Consider the following 18,429-nt stretch of genomic DNA (forward strand, 5'->3'; position numbering starts at 1 on the left):
GAGTCAATGCGCTTCAAGCACCCTGGCCAGCAGGTCCGCAACCACCATCTTCCTGAGGCTTCCCAGGTGGCTGCGAGACAGCTTTATGTCTCAATGGCACCTCCCTGTCACTCTTGTGCCCCGCTGTACAGTCGCCAGGGATTCTGTGTCACTTCCCCATCCGAGCTGGGCAAGCACTGCAGGATTTCTAGGTGGATATCGGGGGACCAGCCCCAGGCAACACAGAGCCCGTTTAGCAGGCAGCCATCTTCCTCGGATGCAAGCCGCGCCCTCCTCTTCAGACAATCTCAACCTGCTCCTTACTCTCTTGAGAACAGCAACCTTTTTGATATAAGTACTATTACCTCTAAATTGCAAATACCTATCTTGACATCCATCGGACATTCTTTTTTAAAACAGTGGCTCTCTGACCTACAATGCAGCACAGTCTTCAGACTTACTACCTCCACCCACGCCAAAAGCCTCAGTATCATCATCAAAAGCAAACCCGACATCACCACCCATGTCTATGCTGTCACTGCCTCATACCATGAAGATGCTGAGGAAGATTTTCAAATAGCTCCTGATCAGCACTTTGGTCACATGCAAGCTGGGCTACAGGAACACTCTCTAACAGGGAACAAGAGACTCGCCAGAAGGCTACAGACCATTCAGACCTCAGCGACTATAATCACCGTCAACCTCCCACGCTGCACTCACATCACACCATTCTGAGGGAACTCCACTGTCCCTCATTTCACAAATAAGCACAATTCAAACTCCTTATCCACAATTTAAAGGCACTACATAACATTGGCCCAGCATACCTCAACAATCCCATCTGCTTTCACAAACCATCCAGACACCTCTAATCATCCAGATACCTACTTGCACACATTTTAGGCATACGGAAAACTAGATATGGTGGTCAAGCCTTCTCCCACATCGCTCCTAAAGCGGGAATGTCCTGCTGCTACATATAAAAGTCTCCCCCTCACTTTCTGAATTCCGTAAGAAGCAGAAGACCTGGCTTTCTGAGTAGTCCCACCAGTCCATAGGTGTGGCTAGACTCACACCTGATCAGTATCAGGATACCCTAGCGGGTAATGGTGTGCTTTACAAATCTGCATAACGTAACATGCTGCACAATATCAGGCATTTCACTCCATGCTCCTTCCGGAACACTGTCCTGTGTTATCAGATAGTTCTTGCCTAATGTTGAGATGCCTACTATTGTGCTGCACTCTGGAGCCTCCTAGTGCCCCCTAATCACCAGTGCTGCCAGACTCTGCCTGTAGTGTGATGGGGGCGTAAGCATTTATGAGTACACAAAGAAGTACTACAGGAGCAAAGAAGGCACAGTCTCTTCTATTAGTACTAACTGTATATGAATAGTCTCATTTTTCCCATTTAGATACTTTTGGGGTAAATTTACAAAGCTATAAGAATATGCAAAAGTGTATTACATAAGTACGGTTTTACATAAGCCTTTAACTATAGGCCCCGTGAAGATCAACTTGGCAGGGCTCCTCCTTCGTTATCTCTACTTCCAAACAGGTACAGCAGGCCAGTTTTATCAGCCACACTTGCACCATATCTCATTTTATGATCTGTTATTAACGCACTATTCAAGTCGTAGAGATAATTCACTTTCGATCCAGAAGGTTTAAAATACGTGCCTGCTCGATGAATACTGCTAAAATAGAAACTTTAAACATGTACATAAAATAACGTGAAACTAGTGAGTCATAAACATCTGTTCTGCTTGATTCAGCTCCTAATACTCTCCTCGTTTTTGCTGTGTTGTCAGACTCTTATCTAACATCAAAAATATACAAAGAAAGAAAACCCAATATTATGTGTTAGATAGCTTTGAGTAGATACTGTATTTTTAACACATTTTCGTGAAACTGATTAAATGCAGTATCAAAATAATTCAGATTTTTTTCCAAGACAATTTGGGCTTTTTATCCCTTACTTTATTTGGAACATGAAGCCTAGGGAGGGTTGATGGAACGACTTTAAACCGCATTACCATGCAGACTCGACAGGCATTATTAAATGTCTGATTACAGGTTTGAAGCAAAGACTGGAAAAAGCTGAGCAAAATTAGAATGAAATCGCGAGCCTGCAAGCCTGCACTATGTATTAACCGTCAATCAGACTAATAACTGCAATCTTTTCACTTTTCTCCCGACTGCAGCTGGTTATAGGCTCCCCAATGCAGATCCGAAAGTACAGATTTATACTGTGAAAGCTGGTACAAAGCATTTTCTACACTTGCCATATCTTCCTGAAGGGGCTTATGCCACGCTGAAGAAAAAAAACTGCTTACTGATTGAAAGCCTCTGGTTTAAACATATCCAAATGTCATAATAATGAGAAAAATAATGTGCATGTGAATTTAACGGAGTGATTTTGACACAGGAAAATGCAAAGCTGCTTAATGATAAATCGTACTAGCTGTGATCTGGCACAGTGTATTTTTACATCTCATGCATCTTACCACTTTCTAAGCTTCAATGATATATGCTAGATGTACCATATGGTTTACTGTTGTTCCTTCTTGATGTGGACAGAATTTTAGCAAAAAGCAGCAGTCTGTATGGATGGGTCCTACAGAATATTTAAGTAACATAACTTCTGAGGCAAAAGTGTGGCAAAATAACAATTTTAACTTTTCCGCAAGATAGTTTAATGGGATGCTGACACACAGATGTGTGTGCCTGATACCAAATAACGCGATAAAAAAAGGGGATGATGGACGGAGCGCTTGAACAAATCAAACACTCACCCCCAGTCAACTGATCTGGGTTTAATCCATCACCATTCTTTAGTTCACTCAGCCACCCCAGTTCAGACATGGCTATATGCAAATCAGTCTGACCCTGTGCCTCGTGGGAACAGTCCAGCTCGAACTGCTAAGCCATTTCTTCCTTGGACCGGAAACAAGCATCCTGGGACCGGTTTCGGATTCATAATCCTCATCAGCCAGGCTATCTTGAATCCAGTGGCCAAGTGAACAAGGGACTCACGTCTGAGCATACCCTGCCACACTTAGGGCGAACAAAGCGATACAAACAGGGGATGATGGACGGTGATACCAAATAACAACAGGAGGAGTAGATGGTTTGCACTATCAGGATCAGCTAAGCCATTAACAGGGGGCTCTGCCTGCTGTCCCCTTTAGGAACACCTGGCCCAGTGAAAGAAAAAATAAATAATTCATTTGGTTTAAATAGAAGTGGTCTGGTGTGAACTTTTTAAACTCCAGACCACATAAAACCAAGCATCTAGGCTCTGCTTACATTTAAATGAATTAGTTTTTTTATTCCATCTCGTAAAGTCCTATACTGGCTCCAGGTGAGGCAAAGAATAGAAAGATTTCATTGTCTTCAAAAATCGAATTTGATCACTGAGTCAAATATTTACAAGATTCGGATCATCTGATCATGCAGCTCAGATTTAACTGCAAAACTAAAGTAGGTAAAATGATATGAGACATCAGCGCACAGCTCCGCAACTCATGTACCCAAAATCTTAGGAATTAACCAAATTTGGTGTATTCAAAATGGAATTGAAGACGAGTCTCTTCAAAGAGGCTCTCCCTACTACAAGGTATTCCATTTTCGTGTCCAGAATAAAGGAATGACTTCCCAAAAACAGAAAAAAAGTTAAAACAAAAAAATAAAAAGTGAAAACTTAATAGAGTTATCAGAAAACTATCATGACACCATGACGTTTGGTATGTCATATATAAAATCAGCGAATTAAGGGGAGAATATAAAAAGCGTGTTTAACATACTAAACAGTTTCATAATGACTCACTTTAGGTAAACATTTTAACGTGTAAATCCAAAGATTTCAAGAAATTCTAAGAATGTATCAACCCACTAGATTCTCCAAAATAAAATAGCTTGGGTTTATAGGTAGCATTATCAGACTGGTAACTACATCAAGTGCCTGTAAGAGGATGGTATGTTGGTATAGGCTAGCATTACCGCCAGGCTCTCTACAAATAACCACCAGCCTGTAAGAACAATAGATACTTACCTGTAATCTGTGGTCCTCCAGTATTGGTGTCTTTCATAGATTCACATGCCTGAATCATTCCCCGTCGTCGGAGTGGTAGTCCCACGGTATATAAAAAGCAGTAATATGCAATAATATCCTTAGAAAAACTTGGTAATAACCAACAAGGAAGTAAAGTAGCCCAAGCTACAAGAGTAAAAACTTTCACACTCATGACTATCCTAGTCATTTTGTATAGACCAAACTGCAGCCAATCAGGCGACAGCACCCACCAGAATGTTCTCCCCAGAGGCTCAGGCTCTCAGATTTTCTCGCACAGGAGTGAAACTAAAAACATCCTAGACTAAAGAGCCTCAGAGGGGAGGTGGGCGGATTGCATGTGAATCTATGAAAGACACCAATACTGGAGAACCACAGATTACAGGTAAGTAACTATTGTTCTTCTCCAGTATTAGGGTGTCTTTCATAGATTCACATACCTGAATCATAGTAGATAGCAGTACCGAAATAATGCTTGGAAGACGCTATTTGTAAAATAAGTTTGTACATAGCAAGTATATACATTCACATACTAAAATGCCAACATTCATATATGCATGAAAAAACTTGCAATCACATGAGAATGCACCCAAATTAGGCATGGAATAAGCCTCTGGAAAGCAGTACAGAGGAGGAGGGAAAACAGAGGCTCATCTTATCTGAAAAGATTGCGTAGAACCGCTTGACCCACTGACGTATCAGCCTCGCTGGCAGCATCCAAACAATAATGCCTGGTGAAAGTATGCCTGCTGGACCAAGTCGCTGCTCTGAAGATTTGCTGACGAGGAACTCCAGCGAAAAGAGCAGTCGAGGAAGAAACAGCTCTTGTAGAGTGAGCTCTTGGAATTGTCTGTAAAGGTCTTCCAGCTTGAAGATGGCAAAAGTCAATAGCTGCAGAAATCCATCTAGCTATGGTTTGTTTAGACACTGCTTGTCCTTGCCGTATCCTTCCATAGGCAATAAACAGTTGATCGGATTTGCGAATGGCAGAGGTCCTTTGCAAATAGAATTTTAAACATCTTCTGATGTCAAGGGTATGTAATGCCCTCGCCGGAGGGAATTGCGGATTAGGAAAAAACGTCTTTAAGATGACTGGTTTGTTCAGGTGAAAATCCGAAGGCACCTTAGGCATAAACCTTCGGTTTGTACGTAGCACCACAGAATTGGACGTGAATTGTAAGAAAGGTGAATTGACGGTGAAAGCTTGAACATCACCGACTCTTCTAGATGAAGTTAATGTTAGCAAAAGAGAAACATTCCATGTTAGGAATTTGAAATACACCCTGTGAATTGGCTCAAATGGGTGGCGCATGAGTTGCACTAATACTACATTAAAATGCCATGATGGAGGTGGACGACGTACAGGAGGAAACATTCTGAATAGTCCCTTAAAGAACTGTTGTATTCTTGAAGAATAAAGAGAGGTGGAGCCATCCTGACGTTACCTTGAAATGGCTGCCAAAAAGACCTTCAACGTTGCATGAGATAAGCCTGATCTTGCCAAGTGCAAGAAAAAAGGTAACATCTGGTCCGGCATTGCATGAAATGGGTGCACCCCAGCAGATTAACACCAAATGCAGATTCTTTTCCATTAAAGTCTGTAAGTTTTTATTTTAATCCACCGTGTCGAATCCGCCGGAGTTTGTGGGGTTGCTCTGTCTTGGATCAAATCCTTTCTAGAGGAAAGGTCTCAGGCAGTCAGCATGGGCCCCTTTCGCGCTACCAGCGTCTCTTCACCCTGCGGAGTCCCTCAAGGATCTTCTCTGTCTCCCCTTCTTTTTAATTTGTACCTTCAACCCCTCCTTCACTCCCTGGGCAAATGGGATATCACCGTGTTTAATTACGCGGATGATCTACAAATTATTTTTCCCCTCACTTCTCCCGATGCTGCCATCAATTTTCAGACTGCCATGACACATATCCAGCTCTGGATGAACCAAAACCAACTCAAGCTCAATCCGGGCAAGACTGAGCTCCTCCTCCCAGGGAGAAGTGCCCTTTTTTGGGGTCCTCAGTACTGGCCGGCTGAGCTCGGAACATCTCCCTCTCCTGCTGGATGTGTCAAGAGCCTCGGAGTCTTGATTGATTCCGGGCTCACTCTCAAGGCACAGGTGAGCGCAGTAACATCTTCCTGTATGTTCCAGCTCTACAGGATACGGAAAGTCGCTCACCTCCTCTCGCCTGAAGCCTTGCTGCAAGTCCTTATAGCCCTGGTGATGTCCCGGTTGGACTTCTCAAACTCAATCTACTACGGTCTCCCTAAATCCTTGTTGTCCAGGTTGCAGATCGTCCAAAACCAGGCTGCTCGGCTGATCTTCAAAATCCCCAAATGGCAGTCGGCCCAACCCCTATTACGCCACCTTCATTGGTTACCAGTGAACGAAAGAATCACTTTCAAGGTTCACTGTCTGGTCTTCAAAGCTCTCACTGGTCCCGCCCCTGCTTTCCTCAAGTCTCTAATCACTTCTTATTGCCCCCCTCGTACCTTGAGGTCTACCCATCTCCTGCTCCTTGTCGTCCCCCGCTTCAAACTCTCCAGATCGGGTGGCCGCAGCTTTTCTTGTCTAGCCCCCAAGCTATGGAATTCCCTCCCTCTCTCACTCAAGTCATCCTGTTCCCTTCTTTCTTTTAGGAAATCCCTAAAAACACTACTCTTCCCCCATTAATTTTTCTCCTCCCCTGCTTTTTCCTCCTCTTTTCTAATCCGATTAGCGCCAGGAAACCTCTGGTGACAGTGCGCTCAAGAAATTTGTTATAACATAACAGAACATAACATTTAGTAGGTGCGCCCTCGCGTAAGCCAGTACCTCCTTACAATCCGCCGAGATATTCAGATGAGCTAATTCAAGGTGCTCAGACGCCAATCTGCTAATTTTAGAGAAGCCGGATCCGGATGGCAAATTTGACCATTCTGAATGGAGAGGAGATTCAGTATTGGTCGAAACTATATTGGATCGCACTCTGAGAGGAGAAGAAGTTCGGTGAACCAGTATTGGCGAGGCCACCTGGGGGCGATGAGAATCAAGCGACACGGCTCTTTCTTCATCTTCCGGAGAACTCTCGGAACCAACGGTATCGGAGGAAAGGTGTAAGCATATATTTGAGACCAGTTTATCAAAAATGCCTTCCCCTGTGAGTCCCTGTGGGGATGCCAGCTTGCAAACAAACAGGCATTTGCTGTTCTTTTTTGTCGCAAAAAGGGCCAGATCGGGATGACCCCACTGCTGGAAGATTCGATCCGCCATTGGCTGATGCAGTTCCTATTCGTGGTTGGACACCGTTGACCTGCTGAGGGTGTCCGCCAGCACATTGGCAACTCACGGCACATGAATAGCCAAGAGATTGATCCTGTGTCGTATCGCCCAAGCCCATATCTCTTGGGCTTCCTGAGATAGAAGAACCAACCTCGTTCTTCCCTGTTTGTTTAAGTAATGCATACTTGAAGTATTGTCTGTGCGAACCAGTACTGTGGCCCCTTGAATGATTGCACGAAAGGATTTGAGGGCTAAGAAGATGGCACCTAGCTCTAGCAGATTGATGTGCCAAGCCTCTTGTTGAGGGTTCCATTTCCCGCTGACCTTCAGCCCTTGAAGATATGCTCCCCAACCCTCGAGGGATGCGTCTGTGGAGATTGTGTAATTTGGCGCTTCTTGAAGGAAACGCACACCCCTTCTACAAATTTCTTTCTTGGACCCACCAAACAAAAAGGCCTCTTGCATCCGAGGAGTGATTTGAATGAGATCTTCGATTGAACTGGAGACCTGCAACCACTGCTTGTCTAGCTCCTCTAGCAATTTTCTCATGTGTAATCTGTAGATGGGAACCAACGGGATGCAGGTGGAGGCTGTGGCCAGGAATGACATTGAGGATCTACTGAAACAGACTTTTTTGTACATAGAAGAACCACGAAGTGGGGGCTGCAGGCCCGTCGTTCGTGTGAGACAAACACCTTTGCTAGGTTTGTATTGATTGATGCTCCGAGAAACGTTCATATCGGAGCTAGTACTAGTTGGGACTTGTCATGATTTATTGAAAACCAGGTTTTGAAACAGTGACTGACTAGTCTGGGTGTGCTGGACTGCTTGTAAATAAGAGCGAGCCCTTATTATACAGTTGTCTCAGTATTGATAAATTTGTATGCCTTGCAGACGTAGATAGGCTGCCACTGGTGCCAGGATCTACATAAAGACACGTGAAGCGGACCTAAGTCCAAAAGGTAGGACTTTAATTGAAAATGTTTTGTACCTATTGTAAAGCGTAGCCACTTCCTGTGCTTAGGAAGGATTGGCACATGAAAATAGACATCCTGGAGGTTGAGAGTAGTTATAAAGTCGTTTTGGTATAAGAACTTTAGGACTTTCTTGAGGTACAACATTTGTAAAGGTTCCGCAAAGATCTAAAATCATGCGCTACTTTCCTGATTTGCTTGTTGATGAGGAACTGAGAGTAAACCCTAAAGCTGTTGGAGATTCGGAATCACTCCGACGGTCCCTGTTTGTATCCATATAGACACTTGTGCAAACGACTCCCGTAGATGAGAAGGTGGAGTTCCCTTTGGAGGTGTAGAAAGAGGGAAATTTGACAAATTCTAGAGTGTGCCCTTGGGCATGATGTTTAAAAACCCCAACGGTCCTCTGTCTCCTTTGACGAATTGGAATAAAAGTGAGATGTTAGACCTCCGACGTTTTTGGAGGGAATAAAGGTGGGTTCAAGGTAATTCATTGTTTCTTAGAAGAGTTGCCTCGGCTGTACGATGATTTTCTATGTGGGACCTGTTGGTACTTTGCCCATGTGACTGCATTTGATTTGAGTAACGCAGATGGTTCTGATTGTAGGAGCCAATACTGGATGGAACTCCCTTGAAAAAAAGACGTGGACCAACGTCCTCGGCACCACGAAAAGGCTGCGATTCTATATCCAGAGGGTGCGGGCAGTATCTGTGTCCTTTAAGATGGTCTGCAGTGCCTCATCAACATGCCGGCCAGAAGGGATCCTCAATCAAAAGGCAAGTGAAGTATTGAAGTCTGAACCTCCTTGCGAAAGACATAGCATTGAAGCAAAAATGTCTTTGCGAGCTGACGAAAACCTGTACACGCAATGTCCGCTGCACAGTGTATTATTTCTGATGCACTTCTCTCTCTCTCTCTCTCTCTCTCTCTCTCTCTATCTCTCCCTCCTGCAGGATCTTCAAAGCGTGAGGCTTGGAGGATTCTGGAATAAGTTCTACTAGCGCCAACATGTCAGATCACATCTGGCTGCATACCTGCCCAACTGGCTTGCAAGATAATCGCTGTGCCGCCTGAGTAATGACTGAGTCAGGGTAGGCTGAGATACTAGAAAAGCAGGTGAATAGTGGGGTGCTTCACATTTCTTGTCGAGGCGTTGAAAAAACGCCGGCACAGAGTTTGGCCTCTGCATGAGTTTAACACCTTCGTTCTAAATAAAGTCTATGATAGGAACTGAACGAACTTGTTTCTGTGGTTTCCCCAGGACGAGGGGAAAGGGGAAAACGATTCGCCGCTCTCTTCATAAAGAGGGGAAAACCTCCAATATTCACCGAAGGTGAATGCAATAGAACTCCAGTTGTAAGAGAAGACGTAATCCCACCATGGTACAGGCCGTGGCAGCCTTGATGTCAGACATACATAATTCTGATCTGAAGAAAAAACATGCTCATACGGCTATGTGCTGTCCAAGAAGAATAATGGTGGAAGTAAAAAGCCATCACGCCATCACGTGGATGTAGCGGAAAGCTGCCGTCGATGAAATAAATCATCTACAGAAGCACTGTGCATAAAAGTCAACAGTGTGTGAAACCAACTGTCAACGGGCTCAACCGTCGACTAATCCAACAGTTGACAGGGTCATCCGTCAACGAAGTCAACTGGCGTCGAAGCTGAATGTTGGCGGAGCTCACCTTCTACGGAGCTCGCCGTCTACAGAGCTCGCCGTCTACAGAGCTCGCCGTCTACAGAGCTCGCCGTCTACAGAGCTCGCCGTCTACAGAGCTCGCCGTCTACAGAGCTCGCCGTCTACAGAGCTCGCCGTCTACAGAGCTCGCCGTCTACAGAGCTCACCGTCTACAGAGCTCACCGTCTACAGAGCTCACCGTCTACAGAGCTCACCGTCTACAGAGCTCACCGTCTACAGAGCTCACCGTCTACAGAGCTCACCGTCTACAGAGCTCACCGTCTACAGAGCTCACCGTCTACGGAGCTCACCGTCTACGGAGCTCACCGTCTACGGAGCTCACAGTCTACGGAGCCCCACCGTCTACGGAGCCCCACCGTCTACGGAGCTCACGTCTACGGAGCTCTACGGAGCTCACCGTCTACGGAGCTCACCGTCTACGGAGCTCACCGTCTACGGAGCTCACCGTCTACGGAGCTCACCGTCTACGGAGCACACCGTCTACGGAGCACACCGTCTACGGAGCACACCGTCTACGGAGCACACCGTCTACGGAGCACACCGTCTACGGAGCACACCGTCTATGGAGCACACCGTCTATGGAGCTCACCGTCTATGGAGCTCATCGTCAATGGAACTCACTGTCAACGAGCCTACCGTCTACAGAGCTCACCGTCGACGAGCCTACCGTCGACGAGGCTACCGTCGACGAGGCTACCGTCGACGAGGCCTACCGTCAACGAGGCCTACCGTCGACGAGGCCTACCGTCGACGAGGCTACCGTCGACGAGGCCTACCGTCGACGAGGCTACCGCCGACGAGGCCAACTGCCAAAGAAATTTACCATTGAAGAAACTCCCAGTGGTCGACGAGCCTGCAGTCGACAAGAGGGCACTGTCCTCACTGTCATCGACGAATGCCTGGAGGCGTTGTCGTTGCAGAGCACCAGTGACGGCAGAGATTGTCGTCAGAGAGTACATCAACCGTATCGTCGACAAGCTGGCACATTTTCACGTAGAAAAGTGCGCAGAGTGAGTCTAGACGCCTGAGAGTAAATCTCGTGGGCGTAGATGTGGGAGGCACAGACTCAAAGAAGGCCAGAGACCCCTTAATTGTGATGTTACTTCAGCTGGTGAAGTAGAGGAGAAGCATCACTTAAAACCTTAATGTGCAGGACAAACAAAAAAATCCTTCCACATCAGAAGGGGGGTATAGTCTAAGCACAATAACAACCCCTTCTCCTCCTACCATGTCAGAGACAGGCAGAGTGCTGGTCCATATACTCTACATGAGGGTTCACAGGAAAAGGTCTCAGCTTCCCACAAGTGACGCAGGGTCTTAAGGTAGACTTCATGTAAGAAGACATTACAAAACTGTGATATTATGAAGAAAAAATTGAAGAAAAATGAAGAAAATTGAAGAAAACTGATCAGAGCTCATGGAGACTCCCTTCAAACGACATGCGGTAGAAAATCCGAGAGCCTGAGCCTCTGGGGAGAACATTCTGGTGGGTGCTGTCGCCTGATTGGCTATACAAAATGACTAGGATAGTCATGACTGTGGAGGTTTTTACTCTTGTAGCTTGGGCTACTTTACTTCCTGGTTGGTTATTACGAAGTTTTTCTAAGGATATTATTGCATATTACTGCTTTTTATATACCGTGGGACTCCCACTCCGACGACGGGGAATGATTCAGGTATGTGAATCTATGAAAGACACCCTAATACTGGAGAAACACTCATTTACAGCACTCAGATTGATGGTGCACCTAGCACAAATGGCCTTAGGCCTTAGTTTTATTTAAATACGATCTGGATTATTAAGGTCGATGTCTTTTTCCAATATTTACTATTGCCATTTTAAACTAAGCAATGCCAGATTCCTGGAGGGGGTCTATTTTACAACAGTTATATACAAAGGGCCTACTCAACACTCCAAGTAGTTACAGACTAATAGCTCTTCATGATGTCGATGGAGATCTCTTTGACTGAACAGATGAGCGCAGGCAGCTGCCTCTTATTTGAGCGGGTTTTAGAGCCTATTCGTGGACGTAAGATCATATAACAGCCCTATCAATGCTTATCAATAAGCACACTCATTCAAGTCAAAATGTGTAGGAAAGCTGTATTGAGTTTGCTACTTCCTTTGAATGCATTGATAGGACCTTAATATGGACAAAGCTGTAGACCCGAGGGTCTTCATTCTACCTCATTGATTGCAATATGCCAATTAGTTAACAGAATTTATGTACAGACCACATTTGATAGTACTGCAACACATTCCCCAAAACTTCAAACTAACACATACCTAAAACAGGGTTGTGTAATAACTCTGATGTTTATTCTATACATTGCTAATCTATAGTCATCTTTAACTGAAGCTCATCCTTACCCCCAAAGTTAGGGGAAATCCACATTCTTGTCCAACAGTACGAGGTTGACATAGTGCTACTTGACTAAAAAAGGATAGGTGTATAACACTAATTGGAGGCCCTTAATAATTACTGCAAATCAATAAATCTATCATCAACCTTGAGAAAAGCAACATTATTATTTATGTAATGGAGATATCGTTTTTAGACAGTAAAGAGGTAAAAAAGACTTCTCCTATAAATATTGTAGTGTGTGGGTACATACGCGGGGAGGTTACACACATCACCTGTCTGGCCTTAAACCAAAGGCCACCCCCTTAGCATTTGCTTTTGCAAATCGCCAACAGTCCTATCAGGACCCTCCCTTCAAGCACTACTTAAAGTAGTTAAAACCAAACCCCTCCACTCTTTAGCAAGAAGTTGTGAGGCATTTCCTGTGACAATGGCAAGCTGGTTAGACAAAACTCAATTCAACCTTTTCAGGCTGGTGCTCCCACAGCCAAATTCTCTCCAACAAAATACTACTTAAAGTAGTTAAAGCCAAGCATCTCACAGCCTTAACAAAAAACGGTGAGGATTTTTGCAGCCCTCCGTGCCCTTGAAGAAGGCCCACCGACCAGTTTTGGCTGAACCATGTCGACCTGTCACAACCTAACATCAGGTAAGGTGGATCATTAACACATTCACTTGAGCACCACCTACAGCATTTTGTAACATTTCCCCTTCCCTGTCAAATAAAAGACCAAACAAGGGAACAGTGGTAATTTTAAACTCGCCTATTTTGACACTGTTCACTTTTTAATCACACCTGTCTTGAAATCTGACGGTCTCCCTCCAGGTGGAGGAACGTAGATCACTTGGAGAACTGAAAAATCAAGTGGTAAAGACCCAATGATGATGCTATTTAACTAAAAGACAGAGCAGACAATCAACATATACCCCACCCTGAGTTAGTGTGAATGAGGGTCTCCAGAACAAAGATCGTAAGACCCTGGAAAAGTAAGACATGTGATTCATTCTACTCCGATTATAATCATAACGCTATGGATGCCAAATTAATCTCCACTTCCCTCTCCCTCTTTTGATTATATGGACTATCAAGATGGTCAGCAACAGCTGAAAGTTATTGTTTGCAAGTGTAAACTAGATCTGTTGTAAAAGTCAAGACAGCATTTAAGTAAAAGGGCTAGGGTTAGAGCAATCTGGGGACAATACTCCACAGAATATATTTCAGGAACTAGGCTATCAAGTTCAACAACTGTGGGGTGTAGGCTTCAAAATAACCCTCTGTTGCTGGTTAAGGAGAAGTTGGACCAAAGGAAGTTCCAATAAGTTGAAGTTGGAGGGCAGCAAACAAAATCTGTCATGGATAGAGTTAGGCTAATAACAATATCTAACATTTGTTGGAAATCTTCACATTGTAAACAGTCCTGTGAATAAGGAAAGTTGTCAAAAGGTGTGAAGAATAATATACAAGAAGAGCACATTGGAAATCCTCACCTTCTCCCAGATGAGATGCGGAGACGGAATGTTGATGTTTGAGTTTCATTGCAAATAGATAGATCCACAAACACCCTACTTGCTGAACACTGATTGATTCATATCCCTTTTTGGGGGAACTTGAAATAATTATCTTAATATGTTTGCATTACTTGATAGAGGGGGTAACACACAGAAGGTCCGAGATCGCTGGACAACCGACAACATCTGACTGGATGAACGCAAGCAAACAAGTAAAAAATACATACACTAATGCTGGTTTCAAGCTGATACAGGTTTATCATTTACATAAAACATACCTCACACCAAATGAAGGGGCTTTATTATACCTATAGAGATCACCTTTAGGAAGTAGATGTGGTATGCCTGAGGATGATTTTCTGCACATGACGTGTGGGTCCAAAGGCGGAAAGTTTCTGGAGTGATGTGGTGAAATGTGAGAGGGATATGCCTGATGGAGTAGTCCAAAAAATGACTATTTGGTATAATGCTAGCACACAAAGGCTGTAAAATGAGATCAAATATATGGGCATTGAGGACAACACAGGCCAAAAGAAGAATTGCTATACATTGGTGGTCCTTCTGTGCCCCAGAGGTGACACAATGGAAGAAAGACTTGCTAGAATGAGCTTTGGGGGATGAACAGCAAGTGAAGGAATCACGACGTGATGATAAAGGTCTAGAGGATCTTGCCAACTGGGCAGACATGGTATACAAAATTGACTGACCATCCGAGTAACAGGTCTCCTGAGAGGGGAGAGAGATTAAGGACATACTATGCTCTGTTTAGAATAGTTATTTGCTATGCTGTGTTAGTTCTTGTATAGTACTATTGTGGTTGTGAGGTCTCCTTGTTGTGGTGGTAAATATGCAGTAGTAACCTGATGGGTTCAGTCGAGCTGTTGTGGTAATGTAATGTCAATGTTAAAATTCAATATAAAGAAGTTACAAAAAAGGCATTTGCTCAATGTTGCTTTTCTCTTTTAGAAAAAACTCTGTCTCCAAGCTCCCAAGCCGTATTGAGAAGAGATGACTGGCTTTGCTATTTGCGTGACTAGTGGTTGAATGGTTTGACCTTTGAGAGTTTTGCCTCCAGACACCACTACAAGCTCTCAAACTCTGTCCCAATGAAAGATCAGAGAAGATTACATGAATCTTATTTTAGAAGGCTGCATAGATCTCATTTTCAGGCTGCCAAGAGAAACTACGTGGATGCCAGAGACAATGAGGTTTATCAACCACAGGATCAACCACACCGATAAAGTGACATGAAATTGCCCCCACTCTCTCCGGTTGAGAAAAGGGTACTCCTGTGAAAGGGTCAGAGCCATGATAAACTATTGTCCTTGTCAATGGACTAGCTGAACAGTCTTGATGTTTATGAGGAAGCCTTAGCTGTGAAGGATGATACACACTAACTGTAATTTACATGCACCTTCCTGTAGAAATTCTAGGCGAAGAACTGATGTCAAATATGAGATATCAGTCTAAAGAGTGGTGACTTCATGGTGATAGAGAAGTAAGCATTTAGGAGAAGTGAGGTTGCTAAATGTTGAGATGATAACTTAAGTTTTTATTCCAGAGTTACCTGGTAGATTGTGCCCACAAAGAAACAATGGTTTAGGATGGACGGGTCTTAAAAACAATGTTCCCCACGACTCCCATTCTTTTTGGGGCAATGAGGTAAGTAACGTACAAGTCATCATGAGTAGTAGAACCACTCAAAACCTTAAAGGAGCAGGGTGCATTTATAACTCTTATTATGTAGGCCTATCAGGCTGTACTATTCCTCATTGCTTCGAGATGGTAGGCATCTGATAGGCTTTCTGAGACTGCTTAATTTCATTTGCATATTACCCTTTTCACCCTTTCTATTCAAATTTAAGATAGTGACCATGGAGGGGACGATCACACTGGATTGTTTTACAAAACCATTAAAGTGACAGCCTAATTTGAAGAACTTTTTTTCTGGGCTGCCTGTGGGGAGTGCTATCTAAACCATTTGGGTACAATGACGAACCTCAGATTATTTTACATATCTCGTTTTCATAATCAAATTCATCTCTATTCAGAGTGCACTTACAGTTCTTGCCTGAGCCTTCTTATTTTTGCCTTAGCATCTGCTAATTCTACTGAAAGGTGCTGCCTGCTTTCTGTGCGTCTCATGCCCGGAGATCCAGAAGGAGATTGTGCTGCTGAGGTATGAGATGGAAAATGAAGGCAGTCCCGTTCTTCTGAAAGTTCTACAATTGTCTAAGAAAACAAAAATCAATAACTTCAACCTCTGACTTTGCTTAAAGAATATCTTTTAATATCACATTATTTAATATCTCAGAATTTGCAACAACAATGTACACATGCAAAATGACAAGTTCTGCAATTAAATTACCTGTTAAAAATACATATATCGTTCAAGGTTAACGGGAGATTTGTGAAGGTGCTGGTTTATAAAGCTGAACAACGAAAATAATACAAACTTGGACAAGAACTCTCAATTAGGGGTGCCTTAAGGTTCTGTGAAGAAAGCTAGACATTTGAGAATATAAATAACCAACAATTAATGATGATTGTTCAAAGCAGACTCTGAAAAGTGGGACACTCATTTGTGCATTTAATTACAGCATAGGCTAAGTAAAATATCATACTTACGACAATTAGGATATTTTTGTTTACAGTATAAAATCCCTTTAAGCTAGATTATTTCTTATAATGGAAGGATAAGACTGAAAATGATAAAATGTTTGATTTATTTTATATGTATTGATACATTTAATGGTTCTCAAAGTACGATTTTGCTCAACCTTAATTCAAGTGACTTTAAAGGTTTTTTAATGTATTTTATTGTTTTATAAGCCACAGCAAGACTGACATTACCTGCTTTTTCACACCATCTCATATGCTTTGATTGTATGAAACATCTATTCTATCGTATATCCAACATATGTAGATATTCATTTCATTTACAAGCATTACTTCAGGAGTTTCAATTTATTTGTGTCAATTATTTAAAATTGGTACAATTGCATACAGAATAAAACAAGAATGTCAAGTTATATTGCAATTAGGTACATATACATAAAAAAAGAAACACAGAGTGGTTGTACATAACAATATAAAATCATCTTAGAACTGAATGGACGCTTAAAATAGTGGCAAGTGGAGAAAAGTAGCGTATCTGCATAGCTAGTCGGTCTGAGAATTAATTTTCTTAAAAGACATACCCCAAAACAGTAATGGTCAGGGTATGTCCTCAAAACCACAATAACACCCGAGCAGCAATGTCTGCAGTTAAAATGTTCAGAGCATTTGCAGCATAATGGCAGTGGATATTATGTTAATACACTTCCCAAAGCGTGCCAGCTTAATGGCATCTTTAAAAGTAAAGATCCTGTTCTTTAAAAACAATGGTTTTAATAAAGTATGTTGTGCTGTTACAAACTCTAGGAAGCAGCAGAGGAGCAAATGTAGTAAGGAAGGTCTCTCTTCTGTATTCACAGAATCTGCAAGGGCCAATGCCTGTTATTGCCCAATCAGAGCAGAAATAATTGATGGGAAGTACCATGCGTTTTGCTCAAAGAATACAAATCCTCGTCTCCTTACTTAGTATTGCCTTTAGATGGGATTGCATTTTCGTTATTCCTTATGGTTTGAGAAATGGGGCACGGTCAGTCTTCCTTGAAAGGGACGCCGTCTGTTTCTTCAAGATGATTTTTATGCCTGAGTGGGAGACTGTAGGAACCGCCAATGTGTCCATGTTGAAGTTTAAGTAATTGACTCACCTTTCTTAGGTACTGAGACCATGGACTGACCGGGTTGGTAAAGATCTCCTAAATGGCCTTTTTTAGAGTATCTGGTTTGTCTTGTTGAAATGGGTGAAAATATTTGAGGAAGGAGGTCTTGCATTCAAATTTCTGCCCAGTCAAACAAAGCTCTACGAATAGCAGCGAGCGTCAAGTTTATTCTGGTAAAGGGGAGAGATTGGGAGAGGATGTGGCCCAACGGTGCGGGCCGTCGACCTCAAATCTGGGGAACCGGGTTTGATTCATGGCAAGGATGCACAACATCCTGTGATCCTGGGCAAATCACTTAAAAAAAATGAATGTGTCCTCATGTAATGCAACTGGTGCTCCTGTGAAGCGCTCTGATACCCAATATCTTTGGGTCGAATTCACTCTATATAAAACTCCGTTACAAAAAAAAAAGTAAAAAAAGAGGGAACAGTCTTCTGTTGGCATAACACTAGTTTAACCACTAGGGAGGAATTATACCCTGAATAGGCATGATGATCATAAGAGCGGTTTGAAAGTAGCTTGGCTCATGTGACTCAAATAATAGCCTCCGCCGATGGTGAGTATTGTTGAGTATTTAATTTACATAAGGCAAATGTGACTGCAAGGCCTTCCTGGTGATATGTTTTGGGTGTAAGCTGGATTTGCCTGTATCACTGAACAATACAACCAGATGGTGGGTACTTGGGTGTTTGGGAGATGGTTAAATGCCCCAGCCTCCATCTTAACTTAGACTTGTTCCCATATCTGCCAAAGGTCATCACTTTATTTGTTCTGCATTGGCCACTAGCTTACTCTATTATACTTGT

The 18,429-nt window shown here is 43.2% G+C and overlaps 1 protein-coding gene across 4 annotated transcripts in view; it reads right to left on the reverse strand.

The window, feature by feature from the left end:
• Window positions 1-18,429, reverse strand: part of CCDC88A (coiled-coil and HOOK domain protein 88A) — an 822,041-nt gene that overhangs the window by 442,721 nt on the left and 360,891 nt on the right. For all 4 annotated transcript variants that reach the window (XM_078649494.1, XM_078649496.1, XM_078649495.1 and 1 more), the window contains exon 8: window positions 15,916-16,085. In XM_078649494.1, the coding sequence (XP_078505620.1) occupies window positions 15,916-16,085 (170 nt within the window). The remainder of the gene's footprint in view (window positions 1-15,915; window positions 16,086-18,429) is intronic.

Source organism: Lissotriton helveticus, chromosome 6 (assembly GCF_964261635.1).
Source record: "Lissotriton helveticus chromosome 6, aLisHel1.1, whole genome shotgun sequence".
In the NCBI taxonomy this organism is placed as follows: domain Eukaryota; kingdom Metazoa; phylum Chordata; class Amphibia; order Caudata; family Salamandridae; genus Lissotriton; species Lissotriton helveticus.